Source organism: Aquila chrysaetos, chromosome 12 (assembly GCF_900496995.4).
Source record: "Aquila chrysaetos chrysaetos chromosome 12, bAquChr1.4, whole genome shotgun sequence".
NCBI classification, from domain to species: Eukaryota; Metazoa; Chordata; class Aves; order Accipitriformes; family Accipitridae; genus Aquila; species Aquila chrysaetos.
The window spans coordinates 32,178,137-32,203,326 of NC_044015.1; the positions used below are offsets into that span (position 1 = coordinate 32,178,137).

At 41.1% G+C, this 25,190-nt stretch overlaps 1 protein-coding gene across 3 annotated transcripts; it reads left to right on the forward strand.

Annotated features, from left to right (window-relative positions):
- The first annotated feature begins 917 nt into the window (after positions 1–917).
- Positions 918–24,475, forward strand: AKR1A1 (aldo-keto reductase family 1 member A1). 3 transcript variants are annotated; one of them, XM_030032124.1, is made up of 9 exons: positions 918–1,047; positions 4,866–4,961; positions 10,899–11,018; positions 12,727–12,878; positions 15,591–15,786; positions 16,381–16,580; positions 17,631–17,703; positions 18,672–18,758; positions 22,449–24,475. In XM_030032124.1, the coding sequence occupies exons 1-9, from the start codon at positions 1,030–1,032 to the stop codon at positions 22,512–22,514; spliced, it is 1,008 nt and encodes a 335-aa protein (XP_029887984.1). In that variant the 5' UTR covers positions 918–1,029; the 3' UTR covers positions 22,515–24,475. The 3 variants fall into 3 exon arrangements, with proteins under 3 accessions (XP_029887984.1, XP_040983876.1, XP_040983877.1); XM_041127942.1 differs by lacking the exon at positions 918–1,047 and adding an exon at positions 1,191–1,477; XM_041127943.1 differs by lacking the exons at positions 918–1,047; positions 4,866–4,961 and adding an exon at positions 5,631–5,713.
- Positions 24,476–25,190: the final 715 nt, after the last annotated feature.

Here is a 25,190-nt window from a genome sequence, read left to right on the forward strand (position 1 = left end):
CTTCTCTCTGTTACAGGCCAAAGTCTGCTGCTGTTGAAGGTTCTATCTGTGACTACAACAGCAAGACTGTACCCACCCACAAGTAGCACTCTGCTTAAATCAGGCTGCTTTAATCTCACTTTCAATCTTCTTGCACAAACAAGGAAATGCATTCTTGTGCACCTACAACAAAAGGAGCCTTAGTCCTCTCAGGAAGTGCCATTTCTTTCTCTTTATGCACCTTTTAGCACAAAGGCTGAAGCAAAGCGAGTGGGACGGGCTGTGGACTTTCCCTGGGTTCCTATTATTTAGGGCTGCAAATAAAACCGGGGAAATTCTGTCTTTCTTCCTACCAGTAAAAAGAGCTTCAAGAGGCCAAGACAAATAGCAGACGAGGAGACTTTTATGTAAATGCACACGCTTCGTGTAGTCATTATCTGTTCGGTTTGCATTTTGTAGTTTCCCTCTCTGTGGTGCGGCCCATCAGATTTATCACTTAAGCACTCGGCTGTAATGGGGGAGTCTGGGCCGTCTGAATTTCCTGCTGGGAACAGAACCCAGAGGAAAAGGAAGATGAACCGGCGCAAACCCGGCAGCAGGTCGGTGCGGAGGGCGCACCAGCCCTGCAGCCCCCCCCGGCGCTACGGCAGCCGGGCCGGCGGGACACCCTGCGCCCCCGAAGTTCAAGCAACGTGCCAGGAGGGAAAACCTGCAGAGGCCCGGCCACGGTGAAGGGCCACAAAGAGCCCGGCTCCTCCAGCCCCTGCAGAAACGCTCATTGCTGGATTTTTTATTTTTATTTTTCTCGGAAGGGACCACCCAGTGCTGTTCCAGCTGGGTCACGGACGCTTCGCGCAGCAGAGGCGCCGCGGCGGCCAGCGCAGGTCCCGCACGGCGGGCTGCGAACCGCTGCCAAAAGCAGGGCAGAGCAGGGCAGAGCGCCTTCCCGCGCCCGGCGGCGGTTCCAGCCGGAAGCGGAAGCGTCGGCCCAGGCGGCGGCGGCGGCGCTGGCGCTATAAGCGGGCGGCGGCGCTGTGCGGGGGGCGGCTGATGCTCGGCGGCCTGCGGGTGAGTGCGGCGGGGGGCTGCGCCGGGCTGGTGGGGTGTCCTTATCGCCTCCCGCCGCGGGGCGGACCCTCCCTGGGCCGCCCCGATAAGGGGGAGGTGGGCGCGCTGCCCTGCCGGGGCACGTCTGGCGCCGCCCAAATACGGAGGGATAGCCCCCGTTTGTGGGGCAGAAGCGATTCGGTAGCGGGGACTTCGGTGTTCTCGATGTATACTTCTTCGCATGTCTATGCGTGTTAATTTAATACGTCTTTACGTGTGTTTTACTGATGGAAGACTCCTTACTTTCGATTAAAAACGAGTTGTGGCTGTGGGTTGATGCACAGGTGTAGCTTGCACTTCCCTGGTTATTAATGCATCCTCCTAGCCAGGCTGCTTATATTGCCGTTGAGTTACTCTGAGCTTTAACTCGTTTATGTGAATGTGGCAATAGGTGAGTATTGTTCGGCCAAAACCACATCTTACTTGTCCAGAATTAGTTTGCTTCTATGTTTATTTTTGTCTTTGCTCTTCTAAAAAGAGGCTTCCAGCTTTTTAATGAACCAAATAATGATGGCTAGCAGACACTGTAGTTCTCTTACATCTCCTTGTTAGGGGAAGAATCTGAGTGGAAAATATTAATTAGTGTGTTTTCTTCCAGTATGTCCAATTCCGGCATGTTTCCATTCTGCCAGAGGCTGTAGTTCTGCTCTGTCTGCAGTGTTAATATGCAACAGTGTTACATGAAGCAAGATGGTTCTTAGAAAATGTGCTGATGCTAGTTATTGATTAAATGTGTACCTTGTCTTCTGGGCTGAAGTGTTGCATTCAAGATGATTGTGTAACATGGTTGTGTAAAGCATATGGTTCTGTCACATTTGTGTTACAGACCAATTTGAATCAAAAAACCTTAAGTCTTTAGTTGTATTGCATAGTGTAAGAAGATACTTTTATTTAGGCAACTAAATTCAGGTAAAAAGAACCTACTTGCATGTAGTTGACTACAAAATTGCTACGCAAATTCAGAATAGAAGAGAATGCTGTTGTCATTCTTCCTTCACTGACTCCCTACCCCCCAAAAAAATAGATGTACACCCACAGTTTGGTTCACTGATGATTGCCTTCAGTGCTAACACCTGGACTTAATACATCTCAGTGCAACTTCAGAGCATTAGTTTGTGTTTAACTGCTGTTTTGCACCAGGAGGTGCTGGTCTGTTACAATCCTGATAAGAAAGGCACTCAGACTCTGTAAAGTATCATCTCAAATGCTATTTGTTAGAGCTAACCCTATAAAGAAAGAGGATAGTGTTGATAATCTTACATCCTTTCAGGTTCTGGGAACCCAGGGTTGTGCAGTGTTCAACAGACCTCCTCTGATTGACGCACAGCATGTTGTGCAGGCCCTGTCCATAGAAGGGGTTACCCTGTTTCAGTCACTTGAGCTGTTAGGGATTCTTTTACAAGAAAACAACTCTATTCATCATTTCTACTGTCAAACAGAAAGGATGCTTGCATGAGAACTGCCTGTTTTTTTAGATAAAGGCAAGGACACGTAGGTGGTGTAATTGCAGGTACCAAGTGGGAGCTGCCTGCTGGCTCCCCTGTTACAACTAGCTGCTGAGCCTATCCTGCAGCCATGGGCTGTGTGTCCCACAGCACAGGCCTGAAGGCCTCGCTGTACGAGAAGCACAGCACAAGACAAGCCCGGATCCACTCAGGTTAACTGTTATGTGGATCACCAGCTACTTGGTGTACAATGGCCTTTAGGTCAGGATCACTCCAACTACTCTAATATGTCTCTAAAACAAGTGTGCTGTTTGGTGTCTGCTGTAAATCTACAAAAATATGGCTTGAAGCAAGAAATTGAAAGTATAAACTTTCTGTGTGAATACATCCATCAGCTGGGACTTAATTATCTAAGGAAAATGATAACAATAGGGAGAAGGCAGAGCTATTTTGGGGTAGTACGCTGTGTGAATGCTCTGCTTTGAAAACATCTATTCCTCCTCCTATGTAGTCAGCCATTCAACCAACATTGCATTCTTCTAGTCTTGGTTTTGTTTGAGTTTTTTTAAACAAATAACATTAATGAGGTTGGACACAGCTGAACTTTGGAAGTAACTTCCTCAGCTTGTGCTGAAATCAGCTAGCCAGCTTTGGAGCTCATCCTGAATGTGGTTTCTTTTTAAGTTTGACCAGAAATGTAGACTGTAAGGATGTTGGGAGACACTGTAAAACCTTCCTTTTTCATAAAAAGCTGTGCGACTGTGAGCAGATTGCTGTTGCACAGCTATAAAGCCAGCAACAGGTAATGGAAGATCCTGCTGGGCCTTTGTTCTGTTGAATTTCACAGGGAAAATGCTTGCATATCGCAGTGCTAAGCATGAGAGAAGCAGCCCAGGCTCAACGTGACAACTGACTTTGCATAATCTTTTTTCATTCTCCCTTTAGTAACAGAAGAACACTACTGCTTTGTGAATTTGTGCTAAATCAGTTGTGTGACACTTTCTATAATAGCAACGCTAGCTATTGCATTCTGTTTGTACTTGAAATGCATCTTATGCAAGAGTTGAGCTCTTAGTCTTGAATTTCCTTCAGAGTCCACATGTAGATTTTGGCAGTATGGGAACAAGGAATCTTTCAGCTCTTTACAAGATAGTGTCCTTTTCTGAATAAGCAAGGAGATGGAAAAGAGCAGGAAGACAAAGTTATTTTAGGATTCAAAACACATAAATATGTAAGGACCTACTGCATTTTAGCTCACTTTGCACACGCCTATTTCTAATTCTATGTCAGAATGATTAAAAAAAATTATATATGCACCACTTTTACATGATATGTGTACTGAGGTGTTATTTCCTAGTGTCCACCTTTGAAAGTGCCTCCATTTTGTTCTCTCTGCTAGCCCTGACTTCACATCAGAGAGGGTGTTTTAGTGGTTTTTTTTTTTAAAAAAAAAAAAATAGTCATCTCACTTGGTAGCATTTGCCTGTTGCAGGTATATAACAGTTCATAAACAATTATTCTTGTTTCAAAGGAAGCCAGAATGTTTCTGGTTTTCTTCACAATGCTAGAGAGCCTTGATGATGAGCTGTAGTTCAGCTCTGAGTTGGTGAAAATTGGTACTCAAGGGTGACAAAGCACATATCTGGCATAAAAAGATGGGACTGATCCTCCAGCAGTGATGTTCTTCGGAGCATTATTTTTTTATTTTTTGTTTTTCTGGGCAATGCCTTTACCATTCACTCCTAATCAAAACCCTACCGGTATCAGGTCTTCAAAACTTAACCTGTACCAGCTGTTTCTTACAAAATGTGTTTGTCCCCATCTGCAGTGGTAATTAGAGCTTTGTTCCTGAGCCAGCTGGTAGTGAGTTGGTGAAAGGGAAAGACTTAGTGCAGAAGACCTATGGAATTACTGTACACTAAGGAGGACAGACAAACATCTCTTTCTCCCTTCTGTCTCATCAATGCTTACTGCTGATTTAAAAAAAAAAAAAAAAAGCATGTTTTCACCTGAGCTTCTCTATTAATTGTATGTTATTGCAGGATGTTTCTTCTTGTTTAAGATTTCTCAGAGCTGAGAAGTACCTGTGCATTGTAAAGGAGAAAAGAGAATAAGAAGGGAGAGGAGAAAAAGGGCTCATTTTCTAATCTCTCCTGCGTAGCTATTCATCTCCTTTATACCAGTAAAAACTGTAAAGAACCTACTTCATCTCTTTATTCTAGCGTAATGAGGACCTTTATGATTTTTATTTATTTATTTATTTTTGTATAGCAAAGGTAAATTGTTGCAACTTACTGAATTGCTCAAACTCAGTTTGTTCTTGTTCTTCTTTAGGCAAAAATGTCTGCAGCATGCGACTTTGTTGCGCTCCACACTGGGCAGAAGATGCCTCTCATAGGACTGGGAACTTGGAAAAGTGAACGTGGCCAAGTAAGCAGAGAACACTACAAAATGTGCTCTCGACTAGTATTTGTGTTTTGTGCACCTTTTTTGAAGATCCTAGATCTGAGGCCTCGATCTTTTGCTTCAATGGTTTTAGTCTCAGGTACTCTGCAGTCAGTGGAATGTATGTATTTGCATGACTAAGGCCTTAAGGCACAAAAGCAGCAGCAGAAGATTCCTTAAGACTTGTTAACCTAGGCCTCAGGCAGTGGTGCTGTGGGAGATGAATCCACTGAGTGGGGTGAGACAGAGAAAATGCTGTAGCTATAATATGGTGCTTGACTCTTCCACTGGTAAATCCTCGGGCTGCCTGTTTGACCAGACATCCCTCTGGCTTGGGCTGGTGACTCAGCTGAAAGCATTATTTTAGGAGGCAAGAACTCTGTTGTTCTTGTAACAAGTCCTGTTCCAGTGGTCAGCCTATGTTTAGCAGAAAAAACAACGTGCTTGGGTCACCCTGCTTTTAGACTAAGACGACTACTGTGTCATTAGACATTCATTCTGCTTCTAAATGCAATGAATTGGCAAACACCACACTTGGCAACAATTCTGTGTGTTACTATAAACTAACTGTGGGAATGTTTGCATGCTATGAACTGTGCCTCCTATTGTGATACTTCTCCCCCTTGTGTGTTTTTTCCTTTCTGTTTCATTTAGCTAAAAGATAAATTCTTGGGGGAAGAGATTGCACCTACTTGCTGTGAAAGGCAATGTCCATTGCTTGGTGGAATTCATAGCTGGTATTGTTGTTTATAATGCCTTTTGGATTATGTGTACTGCTGTATGTCTGTGAAGTAAACATTGTATATCTTGCTGCTGCTCTTGCTTTAGCTTTATGATAGCTTTTGGAGTATGTGGGATGACATTGTGCTCGTGACTGAGAAGGAAAGTTAAAACCCTTCTCAAGATGTTGTGCTATTTTTTCATGCCAGCTAGAGGAAAAGGTGGGAAACAAGCTATAAAAATTAAATCTATTCAGGGCCATTTTATTGTTGGTCTTCCTGTCCAAACAACTGTCAGGACAGTGGATTGTCGGGAATAGAAGCTGTCCTAATGTGGAAGATGAGTTGGAGTGAGAGCTCAGTCAACCTCTTAAATGAGGACAAGTGTGAATGTTCATCTCTGTCACTTAAAACATTAACTGACAGCTGAACTAAGTTTATTAACATGCAGGAACTTAATGGATGAATTTCTGTGCACCCAGAGCAGTTAAATGTGCATTGTCTGAAACAAATGCCTGAAACTAAACAAACAAAATATGAATGTGGTGTTTGTTTTGCGCACTTACTGTTCTGAGGAAAGTGTGGTCTTATGCACAGGCAGGATCCTTACCGGTTCTCTTATAATTTAAACCTAATTCAGATGGATTTTGCTGTAGTAAGCAGTGCTTCTAGCAGCTGAACCCCACATGGGATCCAGCCATCTTCTCTGGGGTCCCATGGAAATCATTGTGAGTCACTTCTTTGGAATATCTACTATCTTCAAAGGGTTATTCCTAGAATATATTGAAGGCAAAATCTAGAAAGTGCGGTGAAAATGGCCAGTCACAGAAGTTGCTGCTATTCCTATGGAATAAATAAATTCCTGTTTGTCACTCTTGAAAATTCAGAAGCATAGCAGCAATTTGGCAGAGTGTCCAAATGATTTACCCTTAAAAGGACATGATGTAGTTCAGGGAGAATTATTGTAATTATGAATTAAAGACTAAGTGCCAAAAACCTAGAGAAGCAGGAGAATTATAATTTATTATATTTAATCTAGCTGTTTCCCAAGTAGAGGCTATTTGTCAAAAGCTCTTTTGTGCAAGGCATACATTAGAAGCAAGAGTGGAAGTGGATGGCTTTTAAATTATTTCAGGTAAATATTTTGCAGATTGTAATTATTTTCCTTGCCAAGCTGCTATTCAGTCTTGACCTTACTCTCTTGAGTAATTTCTTTATTATTGCTGTTACTGTTCCTGATCCTAAACAAGCCTTGACCTTGTAGCCAGATCTTAGCAGTCCAGTACAAAGGTGTCATTGCAGCCCTATTTTCCTAGACAGTAAGAATAGAGGGGGAGAATTAGTGAATCTCAATCCACGTTGGAAAACTATAGGATTTTATAGGATATAGATCCTATAAAATAATAGGATGTTTTCTGTCTTACAAGATCAAATGCTAGAAATTTGTTTTACATGTTACCATAGGAACATGATGAAGGGCTACTGAATGGAAGGGAACACAGTACAGAAGCTTATGAACTGGCATCATGAATGAGTTCAAAGAGAAGTCCATTCAGACAGGAGCATCAAAATATCAGTAGCAAGGTTCTTTTAATATTGGATCTTGATTATCTGTAATCCTTTAATGCTTTGTTCTCTTCTTTCAAGTGGGCCATGCTTTCAACCTGGAGGATTGATCCCCATCTGATGAACAGTCTAACCTGCTGTGGCAGAGGCTGGCTCTGTGGGGAAGCGAGACGGGGGCTTAGGGAAGTCCTGTTTCTGTGTGAAACTTCAGGAAAGCTGAAGAGGAAATGTGTACCTCAGAAAACCAGTCAGACTGGATGTCTTGTGACAATATTGCAGCTATGGAGGAGACTGTTTAGTTCTTGGAAAAGTTTGTTAGACAACATAGAGAGTCCTGGTTACATGCACAAGAATTCATTACTGCTGGTATATATTAAGGGAGGGACTTGAATTCAACATCTGAAGGATAGGAGGGAAAACTCTTTATTTTAGGGAACATCAACTCTTTAAGTTGGCATTACTTATGTGGTGGTCTGAGTTCCTTTTTAGCGAATTTTAGTACAGTATGTACAAACTGTGATGTAGCAATACTTACGTTCTGGTCATATTGCATCTGAATATCATGTGGACTGATCTGGTGTTTTCCTATTTCCTGTCAGTAAATGTACTTGGACTGCTAAAACATGACAACTTTGCAGGAAGCAGGGGAGGCTGTCAGAGCCTTTTCTTTCCAAGTATTATTGACTGGAACTGTTAGAGTGAAAGCTTTGTCATAATGGCTTGGGGCTGTGGAGAAGAGGCTCTCTAGTCACTTGAACTCTGTGTTGCTTGGAAGTATAAAGTTGGCTTGTTAGTTTTTCACCTTGTGACACGCAAACTGAAGAACTGAAAATCTAGTAATGGATATTACAATGAATTGGGTCTTACAGATTCTGTTTCTGCCACTGATTGTTAGCAATATTGTGTTCCTCCATTTTCAAAAACAAAAGAGGGTGGGTGGGAAGGCCAAGTACCTAGCTAGGATGTAATAAATGGGGGTGTAGTTCCTAGGACTTCACTATACAATGAAGGAGAGTAAAGCTGCAGTTGCAATACTGTCTGTTTTGGGGCAAACCACTTCAAGAAAAGCATGAACCAGCTGATGGGACAGCAGCAACAGTCATGCAAGGTTTGGGAAAGGTGAGTTTTGATGAAAGATGGAAGCATCTACAGTTACATGGTCAAGAGAGGTTTGAGAGGAGGCATGCCGGTGCTTTCCAAATGCACAAAAAGCCCTCACAAAGGGGGAGCTATGGATTTCATGTCTGACGACTAGGATGGGATATCAGGGCCATCTTGGTTAGACATCTAAAAGGCTTTGAACCTAAAGATGTCTGATCATTGGAATAGACTGCCTGTCACTTACAAGAAGGGTTTTGACAATTGTGTGTAAGAGTTGTTTAGACTTAGTTGGCCCTGCTGTGGGGCATGAGGATAGACTCCTTTCAGACCTACTTTCTGTAGTTATATGATGCTAGGTTGGTGAGTCACACTTAAGCTGTGTGGCTCAAAATGCAAAATGAACTCAGTAATTGCTTCTTCCATAGCGCTATTGACAGGCTAAACTAAAGAATATGTGAGAAGTTTGAATGATCCTTTGGCTCTTGTTACTTCACAACACCAAACATCCAGAGGCATGTGAATATCGAATTGCTTCTGTTGTCTTTTTTTTTTTTTTTTTTTAATCTGCCCCCCAGGAAATGCATGAACCTGTCTGAACATAAGCTCAAAAATACAAAACTTTCTGTTGAAACAAAGTACTCTTCTTAAACTTATATCTATCTGTTATTAGTTGGTCGGTTTTTTTCCCCTTCAGAAATGCTTTTTTTCTTTGCACATTTTCTCTTGATTGTTTGCCTTTTGCATGGAACAGGAACTCTCAGTTCACACTGGAATGCCTTAGCAGGCTGAGAGTAGTTTACTGAAATACAGATTTTGTCCAAATCCAAACCTTATTTAAATGACAAATCCCAGGTTTTCAGTGCTATAAATTTATCAAAATATGCTGATATAGAAATACAGCCTCCTGTTTATCGCTTTGCAGAGACATGTTTGGAGTTCTCTTATCCTTAGTTCTCTGTGAGTGGTGCCTACTTTAATTTTATGGCAAATTTTGTGCCTGTTTGGATTTAAAAAAAATTATTATCCTGGTAGAGGAAATGGGGCATTAATACAAAGAACGCTGCTGTTTTTCCTTTCCTTTCTGCTTCAACTCTACAACTCTCACCTTTTTGGAGGGTGAATATTGAGTCTTAAAAGTCTTTAATATGTCTGAACTGATTTCAGAATTACCACGACCTTGACTTTGTAGTGACCTTCTGAGGAATGTCTTTGTCAAAGTGAAACAAGGACTGTAAATACCATCCTGCTAGAGAAAGGAAGAGCTTACTTCACTGCTGTAATAGAAGTGCTTTGTCATTCTGGCTAAGGGAGACTGGTCTGCATTCCAGTTTTCCTCTCAAAATGCCAAAGAATGCAGTCAGAATATCCTCTGTCTACTGCAGTTCTTGACAAGAAAAACAAATTAAATCCATCAGTAGAAGAGAGATATTTTTCAGATTTGATTCCCCCTTCTGTTTCTGTAGCATCTGAAAGCAGGACTGCACATGTCTTTAATTGGTGTTAATAATTTTGTCAGCTTTAAAATTGAAAATGCTGGTACTTTAAGTTGAAAGAAATTAATCTCTCTCTAGCCTTTGTGGACACATTTTTTAATCTCTTGAAGAGAGACATAATCCCTATAAATACATTAGGGCCCTATTGCATCAAGCCTTATACACAGAGTAATTTACAATCTTTCACAATCTTAAGAGGCAAGTCAGTGAAGAGCAGTGTGTAGAAATCCCTGTACAGATAAGATGTACTTTTACTGTAGTGCTTTGGATAGACGTAAAAGAGAATGTGTGCTTACTGTCCACTGGAAGTTAAATGAAATAGATTTTACTTAGTGCTTGTCAGCTGAACGGGAAATAATGATGATGCTGAAATCTGTAGTAATTCTTGGTTCTCGCAAGGGACCTGTTGCTGTTGGCAACACCTTCATTGTCAGCAATGGGGAAAGCAAAATGTAAAGTTGCAAGCATCAGGAGATCCCCTGCAGGCCATGGGTTAATATTCAGCAGTATAGTGACTTCCATTGTTGTGCAATCAGAGAGAATGAGACATGAAGGAAAAATGTGCCATAGAATAGCATTATCTTAGAAATTAAGTGTTAGCAGTTGAACCAAACCCAAACTCTGGCAATTCTGGAATTAGCAACCAGGCTCTTGACTGACATTGATCGATTGGTCTGTTAGTTCCAGAAAGTTTGTCTTCCTAAGCCATGATGTATTTGAAAACTGCTTCTTAAAGCTCGTTTTATATTTAAGAAAAGTGTGACAGCTATAGTTAAGAATGAATCCCTATTCTATTTTGTGAGTTCTTGCATGCATGGTCTGTTTTCTTGTTACTCTTGAAGTGTCTGCTAGCACTTAGCTCTTCACTACTAAAGACTGTGCCACAGAGGACCGTAGCCTACTCTGTTTGAGTCTCGTGACCTTATATAGATCTGTGTTTTGGGGGTATTCCTCACTAAGGCCCTAATGTGGTGGTTTTTTTTTCCTTCCAGTCATGTGACCCTTTTCACTGATTGTGTTCAATAATCTGTTTCTGATTATAGGTGAAAGAAGCAGTGAAATACGCCCTAAGTGTGGGTTACCGACACATCGATTGTGCAGCAGCTTACAGCAATGAAGTGGAGATCGGTGAGGCCTTCCAGGAATGCCTTGGGCCCAACAAGGTAAAAACACAAGAACCACCATGCTGACTGTGTGTTGTATCTAAATTTACGACTGTGACCTGAAAGTAGACTGTAAAGTTAACATTTGTGGCTTTTCCTCCTAGACTATCCCAGCTGTTTGTTATTGATCAGGAGCAGTCATGAAAGAGGGCTTTCTGTCCTCTAATAACCATCCTGGCTGTCAGGAGGAGAAAAGATTGCCAGGAATATTTGCATGGAAGCTACAGAAAATGCCTTTTAAATTTCCCTGCATGTCCCTTTCTCCCTTGCAAAGTATCCCAGTTTGGGTGTTCAAAAATCGCAGGTTCCCAGAATCAGTAGTTATAATGTAAAATATTTGCCATGATTTATACGAAAAGTTACTCTAGTTTGCCAGTCTAGAATAGCATGCAATGGTGGGTAGCCACAGGAAATTCGGTGACTGGGTTTTTTGGTTATAGATAAAATATGAGTGAGTAAATATGTACTTTTTTCTTTTTAAACAGTGGTTGCTTTTGAAGGTTTGGTAACTGTGATTCTAGGACCTGCACCTGAGAGTCCATGGCCTAAATATAATGTAATACGACAGGCATTCCTGTGGATGACCTGAGGTGGAATATTAAATTCATTCCCTTGCTCTTGTTGGCTTGAAGGGCCAGAATGATTACCTGTACAGCCTCAGAGCCCATGGAAAGAAGGTTCTTATGTTCCTGTTTTCCTGCTGCTCTTGCCTTGGCTTTAGGGCAATCTCTTTGTTATGTGATTAGCTGGAGAGAGGCTGTTTTCTGCTTGCTCCAGGGATTCCTTCCTATCAGATATGGTAACTAATATAGGGAAGCATAGGACTCTCTTACTCAGTTCATACTAGCTAGCTAACTTAAAACTAGAATTTCTAAAACATCTTTCTCTTTGAACACAACAGCCATATGTGAAACACAGAAATAACTGAATGGTTGGAGGAGAGAAACTAAGGAATTAATCGTTCCAGCTTCTACAAAGTATAGACTTAAGTGGTATTTGGTTATACATAAGACAGTGAGAAGTGACCTCTGATGGTGTTCTGTGCTTCAGCTTGCCAAATATGATCTCCCCTTTGCATTTTATACTTCCTAGTTAACCAATTGTCTATTTGTTTAATTTCTGGGTCTTACCCTTCCGACACAGGGTACAGGGTGCTCAGTTCTTAGTGCATTTCTTCCAGAACCTGGAAACTCAAGTGCAGAGGTTTGGGGAAACTTATTCTGTTTATTTTCCCACGCTCTTTCCATGAGAAGCATTCTTGGTTTATAACATGTGATGAGTAGAGTAAGTTAGCTGGTTGTGCCTAGAATATGTGAATTGTTAAACAGAAATTACTCAGTTTATTCATATGTAAATTTTGTTATCTTTCTTTTGGCTACATCACATTTAGTAGTGGCTTTAACCCTTGAATTGGAAAGTTTGGAGAAGAGTGTGTGTGTGGAGAGGATTGTTTTGTTTTTCAGATCTTCTAATAAATTGCTAAGTATTTGGTATATTTTAGGACTTGCCAATGTGTGTATTTCATTCCATCCAGTATATTTTTGAAAGGTTTAATCTGTAGGTTTCACGTGTTACCTTTTAAAAAAAAAAAACCACCACAAAACCAAAACTTAAATTGTTCTCTTTGTTTTAAAGCTAGTTGGGGAATTGGTGCAATTCTCTTTCTGAACTTGTTCCAGTAAATTATGATCTCCTCCCTTTCTTAAAGGTTATTAAAAGGGAGGACCTGTTTGTAACATCAAAGCTCTGGAATACCAAGCACCACCCAGAAGATGTAGAGCCAGCGCTAAGGAAAACACTTGGAGATTTGAAACTGGATTACCTGGACCTGTACCTCATGCACTGGCCTCATGCCTTTGAGTAAGTTCTACCTGGAAAGGGCACAGAATGCAGAAACCCCAGTTTTGCATAAGTTGCTGGTTTTATAACTTGAGGACCTTCTTTCTGAGCTGTGAATTTCCTCCTGTGTATACTGCCTGCAAGATGTTTTTCAGTGTGGCTAATAGTGTAGTCCTACAGACCATCATAGACACTCCTTTCTACCCACAACCTGTACACTTACTCATATTTGGTTCATCATTCACAGGAACAATTTTTCAAATGTCATTTTTCTTTGAATTTCAGTTGGGTGGGAATTTGTTTACTTTTAGATTTGTAGCATGTGTGTAAACATACAGTAGAGGAGACAAAACTTCTGTTTTTGTGTAGAAGTATTGTAAATAGAAAAAGGATAATTGTTCTCATTATTTAGCAATGATGAGGCTGGAAAAATGAGTATTAAGTATTCATTTAAAATTTTTAAGCAATTACTTAAAACTTTTAATAGTGGGAACAACTAGGTAATGAAATTAAGATGACTAAACTTCTGACAGTTTGGCATGGGTGCCAAAGTTAGGTAACTGAAAGTAGTCTAACTGGGAAAAAGTAATAAAGCTTTATGGGACAGGTTTCTATGCTGAAGTTTGCCATCTTATGCTAGCTGAAAATTTGCCTTGCTATGAGGTAAAATCTTTGAGTTTAAAATATATTAGAAGTTTAAAATAGTCTAGTGTCTGTCATCTATGTATTGGGTAAGTGTGGCAGCTGTTCTTGGTTCTGCTATTGACCTACATGGTAACCTTGAGGAAATACCAAAACTGCTTTGTGCCTTAGTTTTATCTATCTGTAAAATGAGAATTAAGTGCTTTGTAAAGACAAGACTTTTCACTAATAGTTATTAACTGTACTGGAGTTGCCAAGCACATGCAGTATCATGGTGGTATCTGTATGACCAGGAAACAAAAGTGACTTCTTTCGACACTCTAGTTGCAGTAATTCTACAATTTGAGGAAATATGAGATGAGAAAGTTTTCCAGTTAAGTGTTCAATGCACTTATCCTACAACCCCATCAGAAGCAGAGTTCCTTGCTTTATTTTCTTGCAGATGTGGATGCAGTCCCACCAACCCACCCTGCCCCAATCAGTAAAAAGCAAGGGGCAGGGGGGAGGGATAAATCTCCTTACTAGATGTTTGTATGGAGACTTTACTCAACAGGGGAAACCCTGTCAGTTTAAAGGGCTTCTGTCTGTTCTGCAAATTTGAGAATGTTTTTTTCCCTTTCTAGTCATATGAACTGAATTTTACAAAGCATACAACACTAATGGTAAGAGGAAAGATGCTCAAAGTATAAATATACTTCTCAGCATAACAGAATGAGGAAGTGTTTTCAACTAGAGCTGGTTTGAAGGAAGAACTATTAAAAATTCCCCCTGTTGTGAAACAGGTTTCTTTTCCCGTTGATTGGAGAAAAAAAAAAAAATTAAACATTGCTTTGATAATAACACAACACAAATAATGATGTATATTTAGATGTTACTAATATTTAAATGTATTTGATGTTGCGGAAACTGTTGACAAAACTGACATTCTAATAAAGCAGTTTCTCATTTGAAACCGTTCACTCTACAGTATTCTATTAGCTCTACTTCAACTGTTTTAATGTGTGGCTATCTATAATGCCTATTGTATTGGGAAGCTAAGCAGAAGAATGTTACACAGAAATTAAAATAGACTGGATGAAAATCACAGTGCCTCTAGGTATTGAAAATTAATCTCTCAATATATTACTCTTGACATATGAGGCTGCTTTTCTAAGTTGGGAGCTCATAGGGTTTTCTGATTTTTTTTTTTTTTTTTTTTTGGTTCTAGATCTATCAATGACATGAAAAAGACCCATCTCCCCTTGTCCCCAGCTGCTGCCATTTCTCACACTGTTCACTGCTTAGCTAGAGCCATATAAGTCTGTCTCTGAGATCTGAGCTAGCAGAGTCCTGCAGTGGTTATGAAGCAGCGCTCTCCCAGTGGGATTGCTGGCACCCCTTCAAGCACAGACTGCTCATCGAGACCAGTCGTAGCCCTTTACCAGTGTGGTGGTGTTGCACTGTGTGTGTTATGTTGGTTTTGGTTTTAATTTTTATTTTATTTTTTAAATGTGTTGGTATGACTAATTGGAAACACACCCAACGTGCAGTCAACATGTACATGTTAAGTGCAGATTCTTACAGAGGTCTTGTATCGAGTGCTAACACTGCTACAGAATCCAGAGGGAGTGGGAGAGCCAGCGTACTTTGAATGCAGTCTCTCCTAGATAGCCCTTAAACCAAGATCCCTTTGGTAGCAGCTCCAGACTATGAAGAATATTAGTCCGCCCTCAAAAACAAATTGAGAAACTAAAGCTGCCCTCTGAGTTGCTGCTCTCTAAATCAGCTGGTTTGCTAGGATCAAAGTGTGCAAAGAGCTGCTGCTGTGTATACATTGGCTTGCCATTTTTGTGTAGTCACTGCTGTACAGGTAAGTAGTTCAAAGTACTGTATAACAAGTTTACATAGGAAAGACTCTATGTGAAATAATTTCTTATAGGTTAAGTCAGCATAATGAAATTCAACAGACAAATTAGCTCAGTTTGTACTCTGCTCTCGAAACTATGTATAAGCTTTTGAGAATACTTTGAGGAAAGCTGCTTTTAGTGTGAAGAACTAATATAATATAAATAATATGGTATATGTACTTACACTTTACCTTTGATGCTATAGACGAGGGGACAATCTCTTCCCAAAGAATCCTGATAACACGATGCGTTATGATTACACGGATTATAAGGATACTTGGAAGGCTATGGAGAAGCTGGTAGAAAAAGGTCTTGTGAAAGCCATTGGGCTGTCAAACTTCAACAGTCGTCAAATTGATGATGTACTAAGTGTGGCTACTGTCAAACCAGCTGTGCTCCAGGTAAGATGAATGAAGGAGAGGAAGAGTACCTTTCCCATGTGTCCATAGGAGTGAAGAATTTGCAAACCAATGCTATGTGTTTAGCACAAGGGGTGCAGTTTCTGATGCACAGGGAGGAATATAGCTGGCTCTGCAGGAGCAGGCACACAGGGGCAGTCCTTCCAGGCAAGTTAATTTGTTGCAGAAGAGGCCTATATCCATGTTGTGTGGCCCTTTATACTTGCTTAGTTGAACAGGTCAGTGGAAGAGTTTGTCTTGTCTGTGAGGAGCATTTTACTCTATAAGAAAAAAAGACTGAGGGAGTTACTTGAATCCCTTCTATAGAGAGCTTCTTTGTTTGTTGGATGGTCTGTTTGGTACATGGGGAAAATCTACCACTCTAAACTTAGGTGATCTAGTCTCCTTTTCCTCTAAACTTAGCCTACCAGACACTTTTTTTATTCTTCTTAACTTAAACTTTATCCTCATAAGGTTTTCCAGAACCTGGAATGACCTGTGATGTGTTTGGTTCTGCTCTGCTTTTGACTTCCTGTTTGTCTAGAGTTTTGTGTTGATATCTGTTCTCTAGCCACTCATTGTGGGTCACTTTAATAGGTAGAATGCCATCCTTACCTAGCTCAGAACGAGCTGATAGCTCACTGCCGGAAACAAGGACTGGTTGTCACTGCCTACAGTCCTCTTGGTTCTCCAGATCGCATGTGGAAACACCCAGATGAGCCTGTGCTTCTAGAAGAACCTGGGATCAAAAAACTGGCAGAGAAATACAGCAAGTCACCTGCACAGATCATCCTCAGGTACAGAACAATTGTGAGAGAGGGTGATATTTGGGACCTGGCCTTAAATAAAGCAAAGCCTGTAAGTTAGAAGGAATCTACTTAAAGTATGTGTTCTTCCCCACTGGTGAAGAGTTAAAATCAGAGTGCCAAAAGCAAACCCCACGTGGTGCTTGTTTTACAGAGTTGGTAGAGTTGGTCCTGCTTTAGGGCAGGTGGATGGACTGGATCAGAGGGGTTCTTTCAGGGCCTGGATCCATGCCTGGGACAGTTTGCTACCTTTTCTGCTGTGGAATAGCAGTAGGACAATTAAGAGAGCAGTGCACCACATTTGAGTCCCACCTGCTGAATTTGCACGTGGTCAGTTGCTTGAACACTTGAGCTCTTGCTGCTGCATTCAAGTGGGCTTCCAGGAAGAGGGGGCTGAGGAAGGGACCTTCCTTAGCACTGAAGAACCATTTGCTGTTTTGTTTTTATATAGTAAAAGCCAGCTGCTGGATACTGGGAAACAAGATGATTGAGTGATATCCAGAATATGATCAGCACCTTGTAAAGTAAAATCGGATTTCTATCCTCATTTTTTTTTTTTTTTTTTTTGTCTGGCTCTGTATCTGTCAATATAACTAGTACAGTCTTGGGCAGCAGCAAGTTACCCTGCTAGCTGAATATGTTCAAGATTTTGTGCTCAAACCACTAGACAGGCACTTGAGGGATCTGGGTTTTCTTCTAGTTTCTCAGTGGTTGTCGTGTTAGAGCTTGCGTAAAATGCTTAAGTACATTTTTTTTTTCTGATTATTTGCTGGGTTTTTAGCTTAAAGCACCTGAAACTTGCTTGTTCAAAGGCACGAACATCTTCCTCTCATTCATTAGTCCAGTGGCTACTGTTTTGCTTGAGCTTGGACGTACTAGATCCTAATACAATACGTTGCTATGTCAGCCCTCTTCTGGATATTTTTATTTCACATAGAAGCATAAGTGGCATCTCTGCTGCCACAGATTATTACTCAACCAAAATAAATATCGTGGTTCTTGGGCTACACACACAGAAGATCTCTCTCCTCCTCTTAACAGATGGCAAGGGCAGCGTAAAGTGGTTGCCATTCCGAAGAGTGTCACTCCCGCTCGCATTCAGCAGAATCTCCAGGTAAGGTTAAATGGAAGAAAGGAGTTTCAGCAATGCCCTTTCGTGTGAGTAATATACTGTCCTACTACTTGCAGAGCAACAAGCTGAAGCACTTGGTTCATAACTTGTTCATCAGTGTATGCACACGCTTAGAAGGAAGGGTAAAGATTTTTGGAAAACAAACTTGATATGTTTTAAGCAGCTAAGCGTGTGAGTGTGCGCATATGTGCACAGGCACAGTCTTGTTACCAGAAGGTAAAGAATGTACTTTGTGGAAGTCTAAATGAAAAATCTTTGCTGAAATTTATCTGAGACATGAATTTATTGAACAAAGGAGTCTTCTAATGATGTTCAGTGGTTCTTATTTATGAATAATAGTTGCTTTACCCTGCAAGTGAGGGCAGGTGACTATTTCTGCAGCAAACTGCCATTCTAATGATGCAGAAGGAATAAGTGTGGTTCACTGCTGCTCTGAAGTAGAGACAGTTCACTTTAGAAATTACTTGAAAACTCTGACTTCAAATAATCTTGAGGGAGGTCTCCAAATCACCTCCTGTGATCTTTTTTCAGGCCTTAATCATACAGATTGGCTGGTTACATTTTTAAGTTTTTTAAGTTAGGAGTTGTTTCTTTAACTGTTACTCCCATTAAAACAAATCCTGCCATGTAGTATGCTGCTAGAAATCTCAGGAAATTCCAGTAAACTCTGCAGTTACTCAAGGGTTAGATCTACATGGGTAACAGACAATTGATTGAATAGGCAGCACTTACTTAGAGGAACAGTCCCACTGCTTTTTATCTTTGTGGAAGAGTGCTATGCAGTATCAGTGTAGGCTTAGAGTTGGCAAGTGTGTGAACACCTCAGACTTCAAGCCTTTGTTTTGATGTTTGTTATAAATAGAAATTGCAATTAAACTCATTTTATAAATGGAAGACAAACTAATGATAACCTATGGTCACTGAGTAAAGCCTCTTGCTTGTGTTCTCAGGTGTTTGATTTCAGCCTCACAGAAGAGGAGATGAGCCACATTGGAAGCCTGAATAAAAACTGGCGTTACATTGTGCCAATGATTACGGTAAATTTCTCATATTTCTAATAATTTTCATTATGTGCATGTGGCCACAACTTGGGGCTTTTGCAGTTTTCTTTCTTTTACTGTCCCCATCAGAACTACTTACTCATAAGAACACTACAACTTTTTAGGGTATCTTAAGATGAAAGAATTTTTCAAAAGCTGGGTACAAAAAAGGTAGCTTTCTGAAAATTTTTCTGATCTGTTTTCACCACTGATGGCTCTCTGTAGTTCTAATTACTGAACTGTTCATGGGCCTTTAAGCCAGAGTCCCATCTTACTTCCAATCTCACCAAACTCCTGCTGATTTGTTCTTCTCAAGTACAAGCAGGCTAACGTTCATGGAATTCCTCCAGAAGTACTCCTTGTTCCAGCTGTCCCTGTCTACTTTATACGACAAGCCTCCAAGATCAGTGGAGACTCAGGGTGCTGTTAGTTCTCCACATCCATTGTGGAAGTCACATGAAGGAATTTGTCCACTCCCCTCCACTGGATGCCCCCCCCTTTCAGAATCTGTTGTAATGACCTTCCTCCAGTGTAAGGAGTTTGGCTTAGGCTGTTGTATTTTTCTTCCCAAATCCATTACCTGCAGCATCTTTTAGCATCAGTAGTTTACTCTGTCACGTGAAACCTTACTTCATGTGCTATCAGATGCTGGTCTGTTCTTTTCTTATATTAAAGGACCTAACCTTGTTCCTTTCCCCTTACTGCAAAAAAAAAAAAAAAAAAAAGTAAATTCCTTGTTGTCTCCTGTCTTTAAGGTGTTCCTCATTTCTTATTGTCCTGCTTCTGACTATACAAGAGAGCTGTTGCCATTCCCTGGTGTGTCACTGACCAACATGTGGCAACTATGCTATAATGAGTCTGAAGTGATCTATCCCTACTCTAGTATACAGTACAATGCATAGTTACACTAGGTCTCTCTGCAAATTTGGAAGCTGTCAAGCATACCCTTGCCTCCTCAGCAGTTTGTCTGCCTGTAAATTATTCTTCAATAGTCGGTGGCTACTGGCTATTGGAATTCTTCAGGGAAAGCTTTTCTCCAGGATTTATCGTTGAGGTTTTTTGAGTACTTGAGAGCATATTAGTGACTAATCTGGGTTAGAAAAGAGAAGTTGTGAATGTGTGGTGAATGACTGTCTCGTATCAAGGGTAGACAGTTGTTACAGCTTTCACTGTTTGTCGTGCTGGGACTTATAAGTGCTTCAAGGCTGTGCTTTTAACTGTATGGTTGCTTCAGTATGTGTGCGTAAATATAAACCCCCACATCCCTGCAACCAAAATTATCTTTGTGTTTATGGCTCAGGAGTCTGTACACCAAACTGCAAGCTTAGCTGCTGATCTGTGTGAATGTGGTAGTGACAAGCACACCTGCTGCTGACAGTATGTTTCTTTCAAGTGTTTTGGTACTTGTGCTGCAAACAAAGTTGTTTTGTTAATGAAACTGCAAAATACATTAGAATGTAGCCTGGCTTGGATGAGCTGTGGATAATTCATGTGCTTTTGTTACTGGGGAGACCTGATCAGGTCACAGTGATTCACAAAGGAGAGATGAAATACAGTTCAAAGTGCTAGCCCATCCAACTAGGAAAAGGGTGAATGTGATGCAGCTGGTCTTCAAAGATATTGCCATAATGTCAGGTAACAAGACGGGAAGAAGCAAGATGAGGGGAATTAAAACACAACTCTGTAGATGTAAGATCTCTAGTGGAACCTTTTGTCTCCTGCCCATCCCTTCTGGGCTTGTTGGAAAGAATTTTCATCAACTGTAAATTAAAATTCCTGTCTAACCTTTCATGCCTGTCTCCTCTACAAATCTAACTTATAGTGTCTGGATTTCGAAGTGTGATATGGCAGTGATATCAGAGCTCCTATCATAACTGACAAGACAGTTTTTCCTTGCTTTACTTCATTGATAGATAACAAGTTCTTATATTTGTGCCACTCTTCTCTACATTGTGTTTTGTTTAAAGCCTGAGGAGAGGCCATTACATTGCATGTAGACAATTTAAGTTGCTTTATACTTTAACAGTTCATTATCTGGATAGAGGTTGGAAATTACCTTGCACCAGCCTGAAATCCAAACTTTTGGAAACAGATAACTGGCCAAGGAATATATGTATTTAAGCAAAACTTGAATGACTAGCAAGCCAGGAGAGGAGGAGTGATGGTGTTGTACACATGATGATTTGTCTGGTTTTGATAGTTGGCTACCGTTGACCTTCAGTGTGTTCACTGCTGATTTTACCGCCCCCCCCCTTCTTTCAAATTCCTGGGGTAGACTGGAATCAGCTATGTGAAACATTGCTTCTGGCAGCTGCTGTCTTGGCATCCTGTGAACAAGAATGCTTACCTGAAGAGCTGTTCTGTGTAGCAAAATATGCAGGGGGAAGAAACTGGGGGGGGGGGGGTAATGAGGAATATGAATTCTAGGAACATGAGGAAGTTGTTGGCTCTCAAGAGAATATGAGAAAACCTGAAGATATGGTGATACTTTTGTCCACAGTTTTAAGGATTGCCTTCAGTTGACAGCTTCATTTCAGCTTTATTTTAATCTGAGCATCAGTCAAATGTTAAACCTTAACGTCTTGGTTTTCTGCTCTGTAGTGCCCCCAAGTGACTAATTTCACACTTCAGTAGTCACTGTAAACAGTTCATCACTGGGGATTCCAGTTGTTGCTTTGAAATGCAGGTTTTATACTGAAAGCTAATAGAGGGACTTGCTAGTGGATACTTGGTTTGAAAGTCCCTGTGATTCCCTCTGCCCCCATAATACTGAGTGATCTCTAACATCACATTTATGTTAGAGAAATAATTGATTTTTATACATACAACTTTTATTCAGTCATTAGTCACTTAATGTAAGTTTTAGCTGAATGATGCTATTCTGTCACCCAGGGGGGTGCGTATCTCTCTGCCAATGCTGCACCTGTATTTCCCCAAACATTACAGATGAGGAGCAAGTTTTTTACTTCAGCTCCTTGGAAGTTGGGGGTGTTGTAATGGACTTGGTGCAACTAGAAATGCAACTTCTGCATCTGAATGCTTAGAGGTGGGATGTAGGAACTAAGACTTCTGCATGGCCATGTCTGCTTTTGGGCCAGCCTGAGCCTCTGTTTCATTATCTGCGAACACTGGTTTCAGTATTCCCATTTTACAGCTGGAGAAGCTGGTCTTCTGTGGAAATGTTCTTAAACAAAAAGCGCTATGAAGTTCAGTGACACTATTAATGCTTCAGTATATGACCCTGAAGAAATTATTCAATGTGTTTCATCTTGTCCATCTGTAAAATTAGCAGCCCAGCAACTCTCTATCATGGAAACATGGGCAAAATCTCCAACTCCAATAAAGTGTTTTGAAGCGTGCATGTTACAACACTTATTCAATAACAGCTACAAGGCAAAAGGCTTTTAACTATTCTTAATCTAATTCTTCAAGCCTCAGCAACTTGAAAGACTCTTGCTCTAGGCTACAGAAATCTATCTGCTTTTTTTTAATTTTTTTTTTTTTTCCCCTCTAAGAAGTGCTAAGAGGACTCGGGAATAGAGGGAACGGGTTTTGTTTAAGCTGAAAAAGGTGCTCCCAAATGTATGGGGTATGAGGATTTTAAAATCTAAACCATGCAGAATTTGAAACTGAGAGTAAGAATGGATTTTTATCCTTCTGACTTGAGTCTGTCTGTTTACTTCACAGGTGAATGGAAAGCTAGTAGCAAGAGATGCTGGACACCCCCATTACCCCTTCAATGACCCCTATTAACTACTAGAAAATAAGGTGTTAGAGTAACATGCTTCTCTGCATGCCCTTCCACAAAATAATTGTTGCCACAATTTGTCAAAAAACCTGTCCAAATGAAACCTTCACAATGTACTGCTTCTAATTGACCTCCTTTCTGGAGATACTGGAGCTTCCATGTAAAGTCTGTGGATTTATTATGACAACTGCAAGCTTGCTCTTGGAAGCGTAAAATCTTTGGGATTTAGATAAAGAGTGGGGGAGTCTAAATCAAGTTCCAAACATGTAATTATCAGGCTAGGGCAATACTTTGGGTTTACTGCCTGTAAAACAGTTTTGAAAGCTTTAGTTATTACCATGAGGGGAAACAAAAAAGGAGTGAAGGCATGAAAGCATTTTAAGACTAAACAACTGCTCATCCATCAACTTTGATATGTTTGTTAATATTTTTTTATACAGGGAATAAAGTGAAATGTGCTACAGTTGCACTATGTCCATAAACCATTCATTAAAACCCAAGTAACCAGCTGTGCCCAGTGTTTTTTATCCACTTTAGAGTACTTGTGGGACTTAGAATTTTCTATTTTCTTTTAATTTGCCTGTAGATTTGAGGAGAATAAATGCATACCCTGGAGCAGGCCTCCAGGGCAGTCCTCTCTGTTGCTTGTCACTTTGATAGGTTTCAGCTCTGACAATAGCTCTGATCATCCTGTCACAAAAGCCTCAAAAACTTTTTAGCGAGTCTTGTAGAAAAACATCCTGCTTTTCCCATAAAGTTGCCCAGTGTTTCTTTACCAAAGATGTCCAGTTTGAGTTCTGGAAGGTCACACCATTAGTTCCTGACTATACAGTAAGAGCAAAGACCTGTCAAAGGGCCCCTTTCATTTTGATGTCGCATTTTTGACTGCTGCCTGGGTTGATGCTTGGGAGAGCTGGTCCTATCTCCTGTTCTACCGCTGACCTGCTGGTAACACTGGGTAAAGTCACACTTTGTCTTTCCTGTGCCTCTGTTTCCCCATTTGCTATGTTTCTGTGTTACTCCCTGGCAGGGACTAATTTACTGAGTCCTGATAAACTGTTGGGGAGGACTGGAACTCTAGCTCTAACAATGGTATTATTTTGTTTATTTTGTTTCTGTCTCTTAATGAATTGTCTAGCCATCTGAGTACAAAGGGCATGAGGTGTTAGTACCTACCAGAGCTCTGATGGTGATACCTTCTGTGGCCTTAGCAATGTTAACACTTTATTTTGGTTTTCTCTACCTGTAAAATGGGATTAATGTTCATTTGCCTTGGTGCAGCCAGGGTAGCAAGGCAGAGTTTCTAAAGGCCTCTTGGATTTAAAACAAAGGAACTCTTTCAGATCTGTTGATGCCATTCAGAGACAGTCATAGGCACGACTCCTCATTTGCTGCTTAACTGACTGTAAGCAAAATAAAGAACACTTATTTTTCCCATAGCAGTAACAAACACAGAATTAGAAAAATAATCCTCTGTATTCAAATAGTTCAAAAATTAAAGACTTAGATTCTTTTAGTTTTGATAACCTCGTTTACAGCAGGCCTATAGTAAAACTATATTCACCTCAAGTGTAATGCCTCCTCAACTATTTCCTGCCCTGGGCCTCACAGCGTGCAGCTGAACTGGAACAAACCTGTTTATCACTTTTTGTGATCCTTATGTAGAATTTAAAGAACTTCTGTTCCTCAGTAAAGTGTTTCCTAATTCCTGCTGAATTAGGATTCTTTACTAGACTGGATGTTTTCTTCTAAGGGAAATGAAATCCCTGTTGTTTTTTTATTATTCTAATCAAACATGGGTGACTTTGAATATGGTTCTTACTGCAAATCGGTAGGGAAGCAATTGTACTTTGAAGGCAGTACATAGACTGTTAACAGCAATCATCCTGCCATGAAAAGTGGCTTTTGTTGCATGTATTTCCACTTGCACATTTGCATATCTTAAATAAACACTGTACTCAGCGTATGACTCTGAGACTTTTTCCCCCCCCCCTAATGTCAGGGCCCCAATTAACTTTTTCTAGTTACTTATCTAGTGACGAGTAAGTAAGTGGGCAGAGAGAATTCCCAAGGAAAGCAGATTAATTCTGTATCTCTATTAAACCCACATGCATGGAGTAACATAGTGCGGTTAAAGCTGGTGAACTTTTATCTTGAAGTAACACGGGGAAATGAGCCTCCAAGTTTCCACCAATGGCTTTGCTGCTGCTGTGCAAGTTTTCTGGAGGTCTCTGCTGTCACAGCTGCAGCAGCCATGTCTGCCTTGTCTGGTAGGTTACATGTGCTGTGGGAAGAGCAGAGCAAAGCATCGGCATGAGCTGAGCCGGAGCCAGTTGACCGCACGCCTTGAGTAGGCCGAGGTTGAATGGGGCAAGATTATGCCAGGGCAGGGGTGCTAGTGCCTCCCAAAATGTCAGGCAGAGGAATACCAGCTCTTCAAAGAAAGGGCTGGCGGTAGGGCTCTTGGCGTAGTTGGACGCGCACCGTGTTGACGAATGCCCGCCCTCTGCTCTGCAGCGGGCCGTGCTGTGTCGGCCGGCTGGAGGGGCAGGCTCTGCCTGCCGGTGCTGAGGAGGGGCCCTGCCTGCGACGGCAGCGCCGCGCCGGAGGAGGTCTGGGGTCCGTGACCCGGGAGCAAGGGCCTGGCTCGCCCTTCCTGCGCTCTGAGGTGAAAACCCGGC

Excerpts from the sequence above, each read along its gene's own strand:
- AKR1A1 (XM_030032124.1), top strand. Across the intron at positions 4,962-10,898 it reads GGAAAAGTGAACGTGGCCAA|GTGAAAGAAGCAGTGAAATA; the intron begins GTAAGCAGAGAA and ends TTCTGATTATAG. Across the intron at positions 11,019-12,726 it reads AATGCCTTGGGCCCAACAAG|GTTATTAAAAGGGAGGACCT; the intron begins GTAAAAACACAA and ends CCTTTCTTAAAG.